This window comes from Dermacentor silvarum, chromosome 9 (genome assembly GCF_013339745.2).
Source record: "Dermacentor silvarum isolate Dsil-2018 chromosome 9, BIME_Dsil_1.4, whole genome shotgun sequence".
Taxonomy (NCBI): Eukaryota; Metazoa; Arthropoda; class Arachnida; order Ixodida; family Ixodidae; genus Dermacentor; species Dermacentor silvarum.
In genome coordinates, this window is record NC_051162.1 from 125544237 (window position 1) to 125562477 (window position 18241).

At 44.9% G+C, this 18241-nt stretch overlaps 1 protein-coding gene across 2 annotated transcripts in view; it reads left to right on the top strand.

The window, feature by feature from the left end:
• Positions 1-18241, top strand: part of LOC119464248 (toxin Tbo-IT2-like) — a 328743-nt gene that overhangs the window by 267119 nt on the left and 43383 nt on the right. The window contains exon 5 of one of the 2 annotated variants that reach the window (XM_037725160.2): positions 9561-9701. The exons of the other annotated variant lie outside the window; for it this stretch is intronic. Within the exon in view, the coding sequence (XP_037581088.2) occupies positions 9561-9701 (141 nt within the window). The remainder of the gene's footprint in view (positions 1-9560; positions 9702-18241) is intronic. 2 annotated transcript variants of the gene reach the window in all.

Genomic DNA, 18241 nt, shown 5'->3' on the forward strand with positions numbered 1-18241 from the left:
GATGGTGACCTACTTCCTTAATTAAACTGCAGTGCATTTTTTTGTTGGTCAGGTAATTTCATAAGTAGATTAGCCCATCGCTTTAGAGCTTCTCCGGAGAAAATTTCATTTCTGTGAAGCACTCTTCCCTGTTATAGCTTCGGTGTTGAAAATCTGGGTAACTTCTGGTTAGTTGGCTAAAGCACTATTGTGCTTGCAATACTCAACGCACAAGAACGACGCAGGACCGATATCACAAAATATATTCGGTGCTGTTTATGATAGGCGTTTCTCTTAATTTTACTCCGCGTTGTTTTCCTTGCTGCCAATATACGTTATGAAAGAACTGGTTAACTATATTATGTACTATAGTTCCTTAGGAAATCGTCTCAATCTGGAATTCAGCAGATTTCTTAAGAAACTTGGATCCCTGAGCTATTCGACTCGTTGCGAACTACATAATTTGAGCTCGTACACTATTACTGATTATCTTTCAGGTTGCGGTACATGTTGAACCAGTGCGTTCATCAAATGCATGTTCTTACTTTGCGCCACACGACCATTGTTTTTGTTGTCATTTTGTTGTGTTCAGTTCGGCACACTACCTCCAGTGTAGAAGCCATTGCGTTGTGTGACATTTCCAGAGATGCGCGAATATTCGAAACTTTCGAGTAACGAATCGAATAGTGCCTTATTCGATTGCGTCTTCGAATCGAATAGTCAATATACGTATATGCGAACATTTTTCGAGTAATTTTCAAATATTTCAGAACGCGAACTATGCCCAAGTAAACATAAAATTGAAGCAAAACTACACTAAGTTTTCACCCCTGCGGGCATAGTATAGACATAAAACTTGGGAACTTGCCTAATAGAGCAGGCTAAGTCACTTAGGTAGCCTTACTTTGCAGCCATCATTCGCATTCTCTGAAGAGCCCTGTGCATGCCAAGAAACTATTTGTTTGCTCCTAATGCGCAATTTTGGGCTTTTCATAAACGCTTCATAACGTGCTATGTAATGACAGAAATTTGCTAACTTTAACAATACTGGGATAGGAACATCGTTTTATAATAATTGTGATAACTGCTATTCATTATGCACCCGCCGTGGTTGCTCAGTGGCTACGGTGTTGGGCTACTAAGCTCGAGGTCGCGGGATCAAATCCCGGCCACGGCGGCCGCATTTCGATGAGGGCGAAATGCGAAAACATCCGTGCACTTAGATTTTGGTGCACGTTAAAGAACCCCAGGTGGTCCAAATTATTCCGGAGTCCCCCACTGCGGCGCGCCTCATAATCAGACCGTAGTTTTGGCACGTAAAACCCCATCATTTAATTTTATTAATTATTCGAAAACTAATCAAAATCTTTTCGATATTCTATCCAATCCAATTCGTTTTTGGCACTATTCTATTCGTATTCGATTTGGTCTCAAAAATCACTATTCGCACACATCCTTAGACATTTCCCTTGCCTTAGGGATCGGCCTTTATTCTAGCGGAACGGGCTGCAACGTTTCTTTGCCGGAGTACAACAAGTCAGCCGGATATGCCATTGCCCTCATACTATCGTAATCGTCATCGTATGCTGCTGCTGCTGCTGCTGACGTCACACACACGCTCGCGTCACACAAGCATGCAATTGCTAGCCTTACACAGACACGTTAGTCCATCTAGCGACACATTGCAGAACTCTCAAAGATGCTGGATTCACCTGCAAAATGCTTCGCACAGCATCAATTCCCTCACTGCGTCGAATATGCATAATTTCTTATAGCCGTGTAACGTCCGCAGCGAATTCCGTAGCACAGAGATGATGACAGGCGCTAATGGACGATAATGAAATTGACGAAACACCAAGCAAACAAGGGCCCGCCCTGCGCTTAATGAGCCTTCCTTCTTTCATTCGGTCGAACACGTCTGTGCTAATGTCATTTGTACGCATGATAAGCCTTATGTCCAGCCAGCATTATGCGGCTTAAGCACTATAAAGCTAATGATGGCTCCTTGTCAAGATTACAAATATATATATATATATATATATATATATATATATATATATATATCATGTAGGCAATAATAAATACTAGCGTAAAACATATCCTACACTTACAGAGTTTGGTAGAAGCATTAAAAAAAGGAAGGCTAATGTTTGGAGAAGTGCAGACATATCTGGTTGACCTCGCCAACAACCTTCGTATAGTCGGTTTGCTCTTCTACCTCTTATCTGAACGACCTAGTCGAAATATCGCTTTCTGAAAGTAAGCAAGACCTCTAACAAACTCGTTTGCTGAGCACAAGTCCTTCCTTGTTTATGAGACACTCAATAAATCAATTATACGCGACGGACATTTAAGGTTCCTGCACTGTCCTCAAAGTAACCAACATGCTGATTGCGATCGTTAATGCTTTGAGTTTATTCAGTAGCCTATCACGAGCGGCAGCGATCCTTTTATCTACAGCACTGAAAGACTATAGTCTAGCGCGGTGCCCTATTTATCGCAAGGCGTAGGCTTTTCAATCGATACGAAGAGCGACATAGACCGTTAAAGGTGAACTCACCTGTGGCCCCACTGGCCATCGCGCCACCTGGTGACCTTTTTTCCCACATGGCGTAAGTACTTTGCGGTGAAGATACACGAAGAGGGCAAGACGTGACAGCCTGGCCATTGCTACGGCCTAGTGATTTACCTGCGAAGAACGCCACAAGTGCTTCAACCGCCGCCCAGAAAGCTCCAGGAGCGTGACTTGCGTCATAGGACAAGAAGGACGGTCCTGTCTAGAGTCTTGATTAATAACGGCCGGGTCATAAGGTGCAGCAATAAATGGAAACCGATCGCCACGAAGAATGGGCTGAAAGAGGAAGGGTATTTAGAGTGTGCTTTTTTGTTTGTCCCGTACACAAAAGCGAACGGTCTCACGCCAGAGAACGGTGTCGTAATTTCTTGCGAACTGACGCATTATCCACGACATACCGAGAGAGCGGATATATGTGCCCGACTTCGCGAGACTCCCTCAGGGTGCATCACGAATGGGAACAGACGCTGGAAAGAGTCACCCACAAATGTCGTACGCTACGGTCATCATTCACGTACTGCGCTTCTTCCTCTAGAATATGTTCTGGCTTATCACTTCTGTGTTTGTTTGTTTTTTGCGCTTTGTCCGCGAGCACTTCTGCCGGCGATTGCAAGATGCACCGCCAACGTTGTGGTCGTGTAAGTCGTGAAGGAGTGCTACTCGTATGCAACGTTTTGCGCAATGACGTTGGGTCAGGATGGTTTTCTTATTGCCTTATCTTGGTGTAGGTCACTGAAAAATTCACGTCCGCGCAGTGTCAGCGCCGCTAGCAGCTCGGTTGTTCGCATCAGTTTTTTTTTTTTTTTTTTACAAAAACCCACGCATTAAATCTTTAGTGCCGAAGTTTATTATACATTGCACGCTATAGTTATGTACAGATTCTCTGCATTTCAGTGAAGCTTTTGTAATGCTCCTTGTCAAGGAGCATTACATTATTACATTACATTACATTACATGTCAAGGAGCATTACTTGTTTTCATATATGTGCCAATACAAAATTCGCTGCAGTGGATGTCAGGTTATAGGCTATAAGCATTGAATGATTCGAAGGTTCGCTAAAAACTAGATGGCGCTACCATACTGGCGGAGGCTCGGGATCGCGTTGATTTCGCGCCTCGTCTTAATCGCATCTCGTCGTCTGCGCCTGCGCACGCTGCGTTTGCAGGTGCCGTAACTAGATGGCGCCACCATACTGTCGGAAGCTCGCGATCACGCGCGCCTCGTCTGAATCGCATCTCGTCGTCTGCGCCTGCGCGTCTGCCTAGGGAGCGTTTATAGGGCATTTTTCCTCTGTCTGACAGCAAGCGCTTGCGTGGCTCATTGGTAGAGTATCTGACTCCCCCGCCGTGGGCGCGGCTTCGATCCCGGCGGGAATCGGGCACCTTTCTTCGCATTTCCGGCGATAGCGGTTACGGACACGGGCTATTGGAATGAGCCCATAACAGCGTACGCTGTAAAAAATTTCCGCAGAACCCATCTCACGATGACTGTCGGCGTTAATGCGATAGAATTCAAGCGATGCAGCGACAAACCGTACTGCTACCGCCGAAACACGTCACGTATTAGCCGTGCACTGTATACAGGCTCTTATATCGCGCTTCACCTTGGGCACACTCCGCCATTTAGCGCAGCTCCTAGGGAGTCTGCGCGAAGTCCCCTTTTTTTGCGTGCCCTCGGAGATTCGAGGCGTGCCTCTACGTGCTGACGCAGCGAATGATTTCCTCCCAGCTCGTTGCCAATCGTAACCTAGCGCTAAAGCGTCGGGATGATGTGTTTGAGAAGCCCTTGTGATGCTGTTTCGATTCCGCCGATCACGGGATGAATTTTGGGATTCCCTTTTCATCTAAGAACGGAGTAAAGAGGCTGGATATACCGATCGAATGTGTTGCTCAAATAGACTGAGAATGTTATTCGCATTGTAATACTCTTTTATGTAAAAACTGAAAGAACCTGTTTAAATTTCAAACCTTAATTGTGCGGCTGTGGTCGCGGGTGCCGCTGGTTAATACTCCCAGGGCTACGTTTAGTGCGCGTACACAAATGCACAAGAAAGGGGAGAGAGGGACCGCCTCTGCAAATAGTTCAATTGGAATTGAGAATCGAACGCGTCATGTGGAGGTTGCGGGCTTGATTCCCGTCAGCGCAAATTTTCCTTTCTTCAACTTTAATTTTCCTTTCCCTTGATTAAGTATATGAATCTTATCGCTAATTTCGCCCTCGTTCATAATTTTTCCTCATTTCAAATTTAAAAAGAAGAGCAGTTGACGTCCCCAACGATTAGTTTGTTTCTTCGTACGTTCGTTTTGTGTGGTTGCTAACAACAACCGAACCTCCCCGGCACCTTTATTACCCTTGAATAAAAGATCACTGGAAGGCACCTTTGTTCTCTTGTGGACTTAAATATGGTTCTGATGCCTTTTAATTTGTCAGCATAGCGATAAGTAATCCTCTCAGTACATATAACCATCTCAGCGCTCACGAAAGCATAAAAGCGAAGTACTGAAGATGGGGGGTCTACGAAGGGGGCTAAGGGAGGCGAATGCTTGTGTATACCCAAAAGATAGTGGGTTTTGAGCCTACTGGGACTCTGGATCACTTAGCGTTACCATGGCAGCGGCATTATTCGCAGTGGTACATAGTAGTAGTATTATGTACAAGTAACAACAGCATTAAAATAGAGCAAGACTGTGAGCGTAACACTGCTGCGTCACCCTTGCGCTTCAAGGCAAACTAAAGGGTGTCGCTGGTGGCCACGGCAGCTAAACACGGCGATTCAGCACACATAGCAGCCGAAAGCCGCGTAGCTCGTTAAAATTGAAGCGTTAGTCGAGGGATTTACGATCACGCGCGGAAAAAACCTCGACAGGCAGAACGCGGAGAGGAAGTTTTCGCTACACGCCTGCACACAAGCACTCGGACGAACTAGGAAGAGATCGCTCGTGAGTCGCTTTCCATTGAGACAAATTACGCTTTGCCCGGAAACCCGGCCCCGAGGAACTTTCTTTTTCGTAGCCGAACGTTTTCCACTTCCATCTCGCGGTACCAACTCCTGACGGCATCGGCCCTTCTAACACCCCCCCACAGACGGCTGCGCAGGTTCGGGCTTTGCTTTGCCAAGTAAGAGAAAGGGTGACCTATACACTAAATCTTCAGTCGTCGCGCGCTCGGTTTGTTGTTGGTTGCGACACGAGAAAATGACGTGGAAAGGCTGGCGGCCGGGGAGATAGCTAAACTAGAGCATCGGGGTTCAAGGAGCCAACGTCAAACGCAGCCGCGCCTTAACTCAAGTTTCAGCGAGAAACTTTCTTCTTCGTCATCCTCGTCTTAACCGCAGACGGTCCCCTTTGATCTTTGGCTTCATGTTACTCCTGTCCGGCGTCTGCTGATCATGAAGTGTACAGTAGGACATTGGCCAAAGTATGATTTCGCCGTTTTTGTTTATTTTTCTTCTTCAGGGGTCTCCCTTTCCACTTAGCGAGTTCTGTTGACAAAACAAGCAGCAATTTGTGATATGTCTTCTAAGATACGGCGAGTCTGGCGGGGTCTCCTGTGTCTTCTTTGCGGCACTATAGAGCTTCTTTTGTAACCACGGCTCAGGTAAAATACTAAATGGTGATGTCGAGTAGCACGTCAACTCTCTCGTTAAACTAACCACTCCAGTTATTGTTAAAACATAATCTCTCTCTAAATGTTAAAGTCCAGCAGCGGGACTCGTAGGATTATAATGTCTTGCGCTTTATGTTTCCTTTGCTACTTTGGATCCTGTTGTGTATGAAGCAAACCGAAAGTGCACAAGACTGCAGAAATATTCTTGTTTCATTGACTGCGGCAAAATCGAAGTTGCGCGACCGAAAAGGTCGTTATCAGGAACGGTAGCTAAACAGAAAAAGCCCTAAACAAACAAAAAATATATGCAGAAACGAAATGACACATTTAACACTCTTCGCAATTCCGTAAAACAACAAAAATCATCCCTGTATATGCTAAAACATGACACAAAGCCACAAATATATGCATGAGTACTACAGGAAGAGCACGACTTATGAGAATTGTGGCTATCTCTGAGTTCGTCACATTTGTGGAGCGCACAGTACACTGCATATAAAGCCCTTGATGCCAAACGTAATAGTGCTATTAAATTGACATAAAATTAGCGTTACGCCACAGCACACAAATGTCACTGACATGAGAAAATTGTTTCACTTAAAGTTTCACAGACATGTGAAAGTTGTAAAGGAAGAAGACGGTGTTTAGAATGGGTTAAACACTGAACACTATTTGTCATGACTTTCAGTCTCGAGTTGCTTGGCCAGCAAGGCTGACAAAGGCCTCCTTCTGCCTCAAATTTACGCCTCGGCTTCGTAACTTTTGTAATGAATGTTGCGTGTGATGGTGTCTTTGTAACTTCGTTGTTTAACTCTTTGCCCTCCTTCACGCATAGTGAAAGTAAATGTACCCACATGTGGGAACCTTGACTTAAACACGTCAGCATGATTATTACGGCATTTGAGCTCACTTTCTCTTAATAGCAGCTGAAAACACAACACTGATCCGCATGTTTTTTTTTTTTTTTACCAAATACCTATCGCATAGCTTACTTGTTCAACTTACGCCTCTGAGAGTAGCAGATCTATATGATTAAAAGAGCGTCCGCAGCCAAACTTGCTTTTCAACGAGATTCACACGCTTTTTTTTTTTTTTTTCAGAAAGCCAAGTTCTGTAACGACGGCGTGTTTCCGTCCAGATTGCGCACAGAATACGGGCATAAAATTTCTCGCCGCAACTATAGACCACGTGAATTTTCTCTCTGGAGCTGAAAGTTGGTTGCGTTACGCAACTTATCAACATAGTCGCTACACTCACGCTTGCGAGCTTTTTGTCACAGCTGCAGACGCATTTCAGCTCAAACCTTGCACAGTAGTCTGTCTGTTGGTTGCAGGTTTTTTGTCAGGCTGTAGGCATTGCCGCACTATTGGCAAATTTCATTCAAAATAGACGGGAACACCCCATCGTCTGTGGCAGTTTCTTGCGTATTGCAGACGTACCTTTTAAATAACTTGCAACGTGGGAGTGCCCCGCAGCGCGCTGAGTCGCGTACCTCAGGACTTTCATTAAAGTTTTGCATCCATCCATCCAATGGGGAGCACCGTTTGCCGCTAGGCGAATATAGCGTTAGGTTATTCCGGATTAAGCCTGCGACGCGGTGACATCACAAACTTATAGCGCTCTCTCTAATGTGTCACTTGATTCACCCAGGGATGTAGAACATTGCTTCCAAAATTGCTGCCTCGACGCGAGGTTCCTGCGCTGCACGAACGCTCTCGGAGTCCACTTGAAACCTGGTTCACTTTTCAGAAGCAGATGCGTCGTCTGCTTCCGTTTAGTAGAGAACAAGTGTGATACACGCACTGCCTAATCGAATCACCCCTGCCACAGCAAATGCTTACATCTACCGACTTCTGCTAGCGCTAAAGAAACGGACATTTAGCCGGCATCCATATCCATCTCTCTTTTTGACGTCACACGCGTGGTGCAGCGAGTACCTACACGACATCATAGATTACTACGGACTGGCGCGTTCGTAAACGTATATTACAGTTTACGGAATACCGAAACACTTGGGATACCGACGCGAGTAGCAGCGCTGGTGACATCTCGTGACGATAACATCAAATAGGGCACCCAGAACATGGCCTCTGAGATTGGGCAGGCCATGGGTGCATCCAGTTTTGGAGGCCCTGCCCAGAGCTATAGTTACAAAGATCATATCCTACCTGCCTGTTGGTTCAAAGGGGTCGACGTCAACAACTTATAGCGTAGATACTGGATTTCTTTCTTTTTCTCTGCCCCTTATGGAAGAATAATGACGCAAGTCAGACACCTATATAAGGCGCTGTGGTTGAGTGAACCGTAAAAAAAAATGGCGCTGCTAACGTTGCTGCACCCGTCGATGTATCCGCTCTTCCGATATTCCGCGAACTGTAATACGTTTACTGGCAGCAGAACCAAACGTGGCCACCTATTGTTACGTAGCACAAAACCCATCATTACATTGCTTCAGCTTGTCCGTATACGTATAACGCTTCCCGGGATTCCAGTTTACTCCGCACGTTGATTGGAGCAGCCGCGTTGGTGGCGCCACCTTGCGGCAAAGGGTTTAACCACGGAGCGCGGTAAAGTATCAGTGCAGTAAATTAACTAGCCATACTCTACCTGGGTGCTGGTGTAAATGTCGACAGCGACGTGATCGTAAATATGCGCGCTTTTTTTTTTCCTTCGGCGATTACACCCATGTAACGTAAGGAAGGTTCTAGAGCGTTGTTATTGTACAAAGTGTCGCACGATGTCATTGCTTGCGCTGTTACTGCCGCCCACGTCAACTGTATCCCGGTATTCCATGATAAGTGTTTTAGATTGTCTGTAAACTTACTATCGTTTACGGTTTAGGGGTTACCGGAGCCATGCACGGCATGTAGCAAGGCTATATAGTAGGGGCATCTTCTGACTCTTTGCCGAGCTATTATGCCTTTGAAATATGTTTGTGTCGCCCGAGGGTTCAAACACTGCATCTTAACGCTTATGTCACAACCAACGCTCTATAGCCGCAGGAAAGTAGAATGTAGTAAGTCACGGCAGTATTAGTTTTGCGCGCTCTTGGTTTAAACTCTGAATCACAAGATGTCCCTACCAATGTTGCTGCCGGAAACTTCTTCGATAATCCGGCATTCCGCAAACACTAATACGCTTACTGTGAAGCTAAAACTGTTCACTATCTAATAAATGGCTCCTACGTATAAATTTGTTTCACGGATAATATAAATAAAGAAAGGAATTACTGTTTAGGCAGATGGGATAACTGTGTGCCTGTGTATCTTCTTTTACGGCACAAGCGATGCATCATATCAATGCCGTCAAGCATAGTCGAGTGCCGTTCCCATTCCACGCGTAGCAAGCAGTGGTGGTCGAATCCGCGCTGAGCTTTGTCGGTCTCCCATCCCCCGGCAGGTGAGGAGACCGTCGGAAGCGGCGCTTCCGCCGAGGCGGACCCCTACGAATTCTGCCGAGCTCACTTCGGCGCGGACTTCGCTCTGAACCGCGAAGTCCGTCGCGCAGCCAATTCGGTCGAGAAACAGCCTCACGAGCCAAGTAAGACCATCTCCGCACAGTTTCCATACAACCGCTCCAATCCCACCCCCACCCCCTCCACCACCCACGCCCGTTCGCCTTCTCAAGCACCGTAGCCCCTTTTACACAACTAGATAGCACAAGGCCTGTGCCCTCTGATTTATGACGTCAAGCTACTAAGGCCGAAATTTCCATTGCCAAGCCTGGTGCGACGAAAGCGGTGACGTCAAAATCACCGCGCATTATTGGGCAGCATTCGCTTTAGAGTCAATGGCAGCCGGCCCTAGAAACATGACCGCATAAAGCAGAGTGCGCAGGCCTTGCGACATCTAGGTGGCATTGCTTTAGCTTGTATCGTGGCTAGTTTTTGTCTCTCGCACATGCAATTGCAACGCACGTACGCACCGTGCTTGTTTATAGGCTGTAGGCTTTGCTAGCATTGGCTCGTGCACTGGCTTTTCTTTGCCTGCCTCTTACATGTGCCCGCCCCTCGCATTCGGACGTGAATGAAATGGCCCCAATCCAAGCCTTGGCTGTCTGATACCTCTCCGCATCTGCCTTGCTATCTTCTCTTACTCTCTTATCTTGTCTTTCTTTTCTTCTACTTCCGGTGCTCACATTTCACACTTGCTCACAGCCTGATATCCGTTACGAGGGCTCCCTGACGCCACTGGACACTACACAATACTGACACATTGGGGACGGTGATCTTGCGGCCCAGAGGGACAAGCAGCACTCAAAGCACAAGCGATAGCGTCTTGCGCAGTTGTCAAATCTAATCCCACAGGGTCAAGTCCGTCCGCTGCTTAAAGATGTTTCACCGTACAGTACAGAGTAATCGCTCGTGCTCGTTTACATTTGGGGATGTCGAACAGCATTCGCGTCAGGCACGCGATTTCATAAGGCAAGACTCTTTCGGAGACATATTCGGAGACAACATTCAAGAAATTTTGGATAGATTAGGTGTGCCTTGCGCCGAACGATAACTTCATAATTGTGATAATCCGGTGAGACGTGGTACCAAATGTAAAATAATGTACGCCGGACAACATGGGATTTTCGGACGTGGGTTCTATGGGGTATAAGACTTTTTTTCAATAGCGAGGAACCGGGAGCATTGCAGTAGAGAAAAAAATTACCCTGTAATCTGCTCCCTTCAAGAATTTTAGTGCTCTTCATTCATTCATTCATTCATTCATTCATTTTTTTAGTGTCAATTTTCTTTATTAACTCATTGTTTTCTAAATCTTCGTTAAAGACAGGGCCGAAATGCAGGCCTGATCACTTTTGACGTGAAACTTTTGACCTTTGCTAAAACCGCGAGTGATGAAAACATGTTACACCATTCTCGCTTATTTATTTGCCACCCTACTACACCCACTAGCCTTACTTTAGTATCGTTGTGTTGAGGAAAGAAGCCGTTACTCGACCATGTATGGGTCGCCTGCGCAGGTGGCACCGCTGTCGCACCACGCATGACACAATTGGAATTAAATTTAGCCTCACGCGCGTCGTTTGGGGACGTAGCTCCGCAGTACACGTTTCTCCGTGCAAGCAGGTGTGGTCGCATTTGAGAGAACTCTCTAAGCCGTAGCACATATAAATTATCAAACTCATATTGGTGCTCATCGGGAGTTCTGAGGACTGAAAGTGTGCAATTTGTTGCGGAAACTCCACACTTTCTTGGCCATGGGCCCCATGCGTTCGACATGTAGGAGCCAGAATGGGCGTGAAGAGACTAGGGCAGCATGACAAAGGGATACCTAACCCCTTGGACCGCGGCAGAACGTGTCGATCTCCATAGGGAGCAACAGGAACCCCAACCATCTACGAGCGCGGTGAGCCCCCGGTAAGGGGTTCATTTCGTCACCCTAGTGCCCAAACAGCATTTGCAAAACAAACGGGCCCACTAGGAATAGCGAGCGAACACGATCGCAAAATCGGACCACAAGATGCCCACTATAGGTGTGACTTAAGTGAGGCATGTAAGCACTCTAACGCGTGAATACATGTCGCTTGTGCATTTTGGGTACGTAATTTTTTTGTATACCCTAGAGTCCATGCCTCCTCTGCCGCACGCGCAAGACGATTCACGTACTCCACTGTGGCTCCGTTCCTGATGCAGCCTACCCGATTTCTTTAGACCGCAAGCTGGAGCTATTTTCCGGAGCCACGGCGATAACTTTCTTGAGGCGGTCGTGCAACTTCCTTTCTTCAGAGCCGGCCGGGGTGTTTCAGACGGCGCACCCTTTTTTCCGGTCGGTCTTGAAATGGCGTAAAGTAAGCACGTGTAGCCGCTTCCTCCCTGTTTGACGATACCGTTCAATGACTTCGAAGTGTCAGTGTCTTCCAATTGATAATGATGATGTATGAGGTTTCGTTGCGCTAGTCCCAATGATAGCCAGAGGAGCGCAAAAGAATGGTATAGTGTAATCGATGATGCGGTCAGTGAGAAATGATAGATGTAACACGGCTGTATAGTGGTCTAAAATTTGCGCTGTAAATTGCGTAGATGGCAATGACATGTTAGGTGCGCTGTGAACGAAAAAGCTAAGCTATGAAGGGCCTACTTTAATTCCAGCGTTTAGCTAGACTTTAGATTGCTTTTGAGGAGCGCAGGCAAAAATAAACGCAAGAACTTTACAGAAGCCGACTCACAGTTTACTGACACAAAGGCAGCTAGATGTGTGAATGACAGGTATTGGACGAAATGTCACTTACGTAGAGGGTTTGTTGATGGAAGCTTGTATATAAATCCGCATTTAAAAAATGACTTAAGAAAAAGTTTTACTTCAGTAGCTCGTAAAAGGGAAATTCGTCATCCACTCGATGTACGATGAAGCTAGAAAGAAAATCGATACGGGTTTCTATTTATATGGGTTCCCCATAAAACCTCAACCTTCAGCGCTTCCGCAGAGCTAACTGGCCACTTGAGGAGATCCTATCTGAATATATTGGAATGGAGAAATCATTTTGCTCGGCAATCACAGCACGAATTTTGATGAAGTTTAATGCATTTAAATGTGTAATTTACCGACTGAAGGGAATATATTCATATTTAAAACATCGTCTTCTCTTTGCTACACTTTCTTTTAATCGCAATACTTTAAGAAGAAAACGACCAATCAAGTTGACAACTCTGTAACTCAAGAAAAGAAAAAAAAATATAACCAATCTGTAAACTGCCCCTAATGAGACTTCAACAACGCACAAATTTTATACATTTCTGCCACTATGATATATGAAGCAAAATTTGCAAAGGCATTGTAAACTGTGCAAGGGATTTGAAGTCAGCCGTAAACTCCATCGTCACTATCACAGATCACAATGTGTTCAAGTCGGCAATCTTTGATCATGTGCTGCATCTTTAGCATTTTTTTCTTTTTCTATTGCCACTCCTCCCTGTAATGCCTGTACGGCCTTGAGATTAAATAAATGAAATGAAACTCTAATGTCAAAGTTGTCCGCTTCAGATGCTCTAATATAATCTTCTATGATCTATCTATACTATCCCTAAAATACATTTATAAATGAAGTTTGGGGAGCAGCGACATCCGTTTTTGGTGCAGAATTTTCTAAAAGTAACCAATTTTCGGGAATTTTTGGAAAACATGATATAGCCTTCTACCAAAATTCTTCCTGAAGTCGGTAGAATTCAGGTTTTTCTCTAAAATGCAGCAAACCAGGTTCAAATCAGTCGAGCGGTTGTCTGACGAGAGCATTTATTCGTTTCGCGTGTATATAAACCCGATATAAAGATTCCTCTTAAGTGAATGCGTAATATGGCAGTATGAGCCCGAAATAGAGCCCGGGCAGCTGATAGTGATATCAAGACTAGAGCAAGCAGTATAGTAGGGCTGGTCATGTAATGCGTATAAAGCACATAAGCGGTTATCAATTACAGTGATAAAATGGGCGCCAGAGAAAGGAAAACGCAGCCAATTACGGGAAATGGTTAGATTAGAAAGATAGCGGTCCGAAAAGTTGCAGGCATATATGACCGAGTCAGTTGACGCAACATTGTGTATTCCATCGATAACACTCGGAGAGGTTTTTAGCTTCTTCTTTCTGGAGTTTTACGTGCCAAAACCAGTTCTGATTGTGAGGTACGCCGTATTGGAGGGCTCCGGATTAATTTTGATCACCTGGGGTTCTTTATCATGCGCTAGAACGCAAGCACACGGGCGTTTTTGCATTTCGCCTCCATCGAAATGCGGCCGCCGCGGCCGGTATTCGATCCGGCGATATCGTGCTCAGCAGCGCAACGCCTTAGCTGATTGGGCCACCGCGGTGGGTAGATGTTTTTATCCTGCATTGAAAATAAGATAGGCTGATTTGTTATTCTTATTAAATTTCCGTAAGGATATCGTGTAATTTTTTCGTCAAAGCGTAGGTGAATGGGGACATCATTTACTAGCGTTGTTAAAGTAATACGGAATAAATGAGAACGTCCTCTGGCCAGCGTCAGTTTGCTCACGCACTTGAATCATCGATGCTTGGTTCAAACTTTTAAATGCGAGAGTATTTCGTTTTGGCTAATCGACCCCTCACACGGGTCTGTCTATGTGGCCTCAATACGATGACCACGTAAAAAAAAAAATTACAATCTAGCCTAATCGAACCTGGGTCTGCAGCGTGGTAAGTGAGTGTCTATTTCCTGCAATAATAAGCGCCACCTTTAGAAGAAACTCTGAGGCAGACAGATGACATTCGAGTACCTATCGTCGGCGCGAGGAGAGTTGAGAAATGGCGCGACAAACAGGAGGCAGCAGAGAGAAAGAGCACTGCAGCAAGCAGTATATGACGATATATTTGCGCATGCGCGCGGATCGCGCATGCGCAAATAAGGTATTCAGGGGCGCGCATGGCTTTTGGGCTGTAATAAAGAACTTGAATAAAGCGTGCGCGCTGTGCGAATGCTCTTACATAGCTCAGACAATGATCGTAGAAGGGTTTTGCAAGAATTACTTTTTAAGCGCAGATGACTTGTGCGTCAACATCTCCTCATATCATATCAATAAAAAAAAGTTTGCAAAGTTTGCAAGTACTGGCGAGTTAGTTAGCTATCCGATTTCGAACCTATAGATGGCACGAGAAGCGTCTATACCCGTCTATATTGGTCGATCGCGATGCTCTCGTATTCAACATGGGCACGTTCGGAACTGAGCATTTCAGGACGTTGGCGCCTGAACATTCCCTAATTCGTTTTATTTACAGTGGACTTGTCCATTAAACAAACCGCTAAGCGCAAAGCCGGCTGCTTTTACTCCACGAAGTATTATCTCGTCCACCAGGAAAAGTGGGCCGACGAAGAGCCAACCGGTCCGCATTGTGTTTACAAGGCCGCGTTGTAGTGGTTTCGACTCGCGTATGGGACTCGGGGTGGGCTGAGAGATCCATAAAAAAGCGCATTGCGTGCTCTTCAACGATAAGCCCGCCAAAGAGAGGTCGGCTGAGACCGTGAACGCCGAAATGGGCCGCTTTAATGCAGCTTCGCTGAAACGATCAATCAGGCGGGCACAGCTGCCCTTTTGTCGATGATCTCACGGGGATTACGGGATTTCAGTGTGAACGATCCTCATCGCCAGACGGATGGATCGTCGATGAAGTCTTGGGACACTCGGCGGGGCATTGCGCAAGGGAAATTTTGGAGTTTTGAAACGACTTATCTTAGTTCGTGCTATATATAGTTGCCCAGACGTATAGAAACATTTAAAGGAGTAGAGGGCGTCGGAGTGTTTCACAAGGTTTAATCGTTACGCGTTGCAAAATAATTTTTCATCCTTAAAAGTAAATAAAGCTGTAAATCTGTCTACAACTTACACCTTTTTCCCCCAAAAAGCTGTATGGGTGTGATATATAGAGAGATTTACACCCTCATTCGCTTGTAGGGGTGTAAATTATTTTGCAGTCTGCGTCGCATAAGGCTGCCTGACCCAACTTTGGCCCGACCTGGCTTCCCATATACGTCAGTATTTCATTTTTCACTAATATTCTACTTAAAGGGAAGCATTTTTGTAGTACATGTCCTACTTAAAAGAGCTGTGTTTCACATAACAGGTAAATGTGGGTCTCAATTCCAGTTTAAAAAGAAATCTTCACACGGCTTCCCATATACAGGGTGTTGATTTTTATGTTTTAGAATTTTTTTTTATAAATTGCCTCTGGCAGGTAGCATAATTCTTATTGAGTTGCGTATTCGATGTGTCGGAGATTACTAGCACGAGAAATCGAAACACATATTCAACTAATTAACAAAAGTTCACAAATTAACTTCTTAGTTAATTACTTTACGACACATATTGCAATTTATGATTTGTAGCCGGTGGGTTTGTCAGGCGTATTCACTTGGGATGAATTTCGAGAATGACACCAGTTTGGAGATATGTGCCGTCAAACTGTTTTTATTTTAACATGCATTACCTGATTGAATGCGTCTACTGTTACTTAATGATTTACTATACCATCCCTATGTAATGCCCTACGGGCCTTTAGGGTACTTGAATAAAAAACTCGCCGTAAAAATGCACTGTTGTTCCACTTACTTTTTTACCAAAATGCTGTTTCATACATTGAAGCGCAAAAGTGACTGGAACACCCATGTATTTCGTCCCACACTTTGGGAAATATCTCCAAACTGGTGTCATCCTGGAAATTCATTTCAAGTGGATGCGTCTTGCAAGCTCACCGGCTACAATTCGTAAATTGCAATATGTGTCGTAATGTAATTAACTAAGAAGTTCATTAGTCAATTTTCGTCAATTAGTTTAAATTTAACTACACGCTTAACAACCGTTCTCTTTCCAGCACATCCTCGTATAAGTATCTAGGCGTCCATCTTACACCAACCCTTTCATGGTCAACTCATATCACCACAATTATAGCAAAAGCATCGAAGTACACTCGGCTATGTAAAGCGTAATCTTTACGATGCTCCTCAAACTACTCGCAAGTTAGCATATCAAACATTTGTCCCCCCTCAACTTGAATATGCTGCGCCCATTTGGTCATCTTACCAAATTTATCTAATCAATGACCTTGAAGCTATTCAGAACCGTGCCGCTCATTTCATCGTCAGAGATTATAGCATACATTCTAGCGTAACAAGCATCAAGATAGCACTAACACTCCCGCTTTTAGAAAAACGTCGAACTATTTCACTACTTTGCTTATTGCACAAAATAGTTCACAGTGAACATTCGTTTTCCTTAACCTCAACTCGTCCATTCCGTTTATCAAGACGTCTGCATAATGAACATAGCTTTCAGCGCCTTTTTGGCAAAACTAACACGTTTAATTCATCCGCCCTGCCACAGGCTACTAAACATTAGAATGGCCTTCCTGACAGAATAGCTAATATTGATAATCCCGTGATTTTTAGACGAGAGTTAAGTGCACATTTTAAATGTTGATTTCGAATTCATTTTGCCAATATGTCATGTGAACGCGTTTTCAATTGAATTACCTGTAAATTTACAAATTTCTTACTCCAGCCTGAATTGTATAAATTGGAAATGATCTTTATCGCCAACTATTGTATAAATTCCATTTTGGTGAATTCATGTAAAACAAGATTTTTGCTCCTTTTCATTGTTTAACCTTTTGTAACCCCCCTTACGCAATACACCACTTCGGAGCGTGTGTCTTCGATCGAAAGCATTGTGATCGTCAGAACTGGTAAACTAATTGGAAAGTCACCTGGTGCGACTCCTATAACCATGTTATAAAACTGAGCTCGAAATGTTCACACAGTAACAAGAAGCTTCGGCAGGCAAAATCTTCAGCGTGCACCTTGAATAATAAAAAAAAATAGAATACGTGCTTCGATTTTTCGTGCTACTAATGTCCGCCTCTTTGAGAGAGAGAGAGAAAAAGGTAAAGGAAAGACAGGGAGGTTAACCAGAGGTTATCTCCGGTTGGCTACCCTGTACCGGGGGAGGGGTAAAGGGATGCGAAAGGAGAGAGAGAAAAAAATAAGAGAAATTAAAGAATAAACTAAAAGGAAGGAAACAAGAAAATCACACACGCACACAAAACAGAACTGTTTCTGTGGGCACTGTCATGAAGTCCGCGAAGGCGTTCGCGTGTTGCATTGTCTGAACGTTCCGTCCTAAGTAACACAATGCAGAGTCACAATTTGTCATTGAGTCCGGTGTCTTTCAAGTAACGCAGCAGTGCCTTCAGGGCGGCTCGCGCCGTTGTTTGTGTAGGCCAGTTTCCAAGGATGTTCTTTTCTGTTATTGGGCGTTTGTCCAGTTGATCTATTGTCGCTGAGAGAGCTGCTCTCTGCGGGTTGAAACGAGGACACTCACAAAGAAGGTGTGCGATTGTTTCGTTACACCCGCAGGATTCACAAAGTGGGCTATTGGCCATTCCGATACGAAAGGAGTACGCATTTGAAAATGCTACTCCAAGCCATAGACGGATTAGAAGTGTGCAGTCCCGTCGTGGAAGGTCGAATGGAATACGAAGCTGTAAATTAGGGTCCAGGGCATGAAGGCGTGCACTTGTGAAATCGGAGGAATTCCATTGCATCAATGTTAGTTCACGCGCAAGCGCGG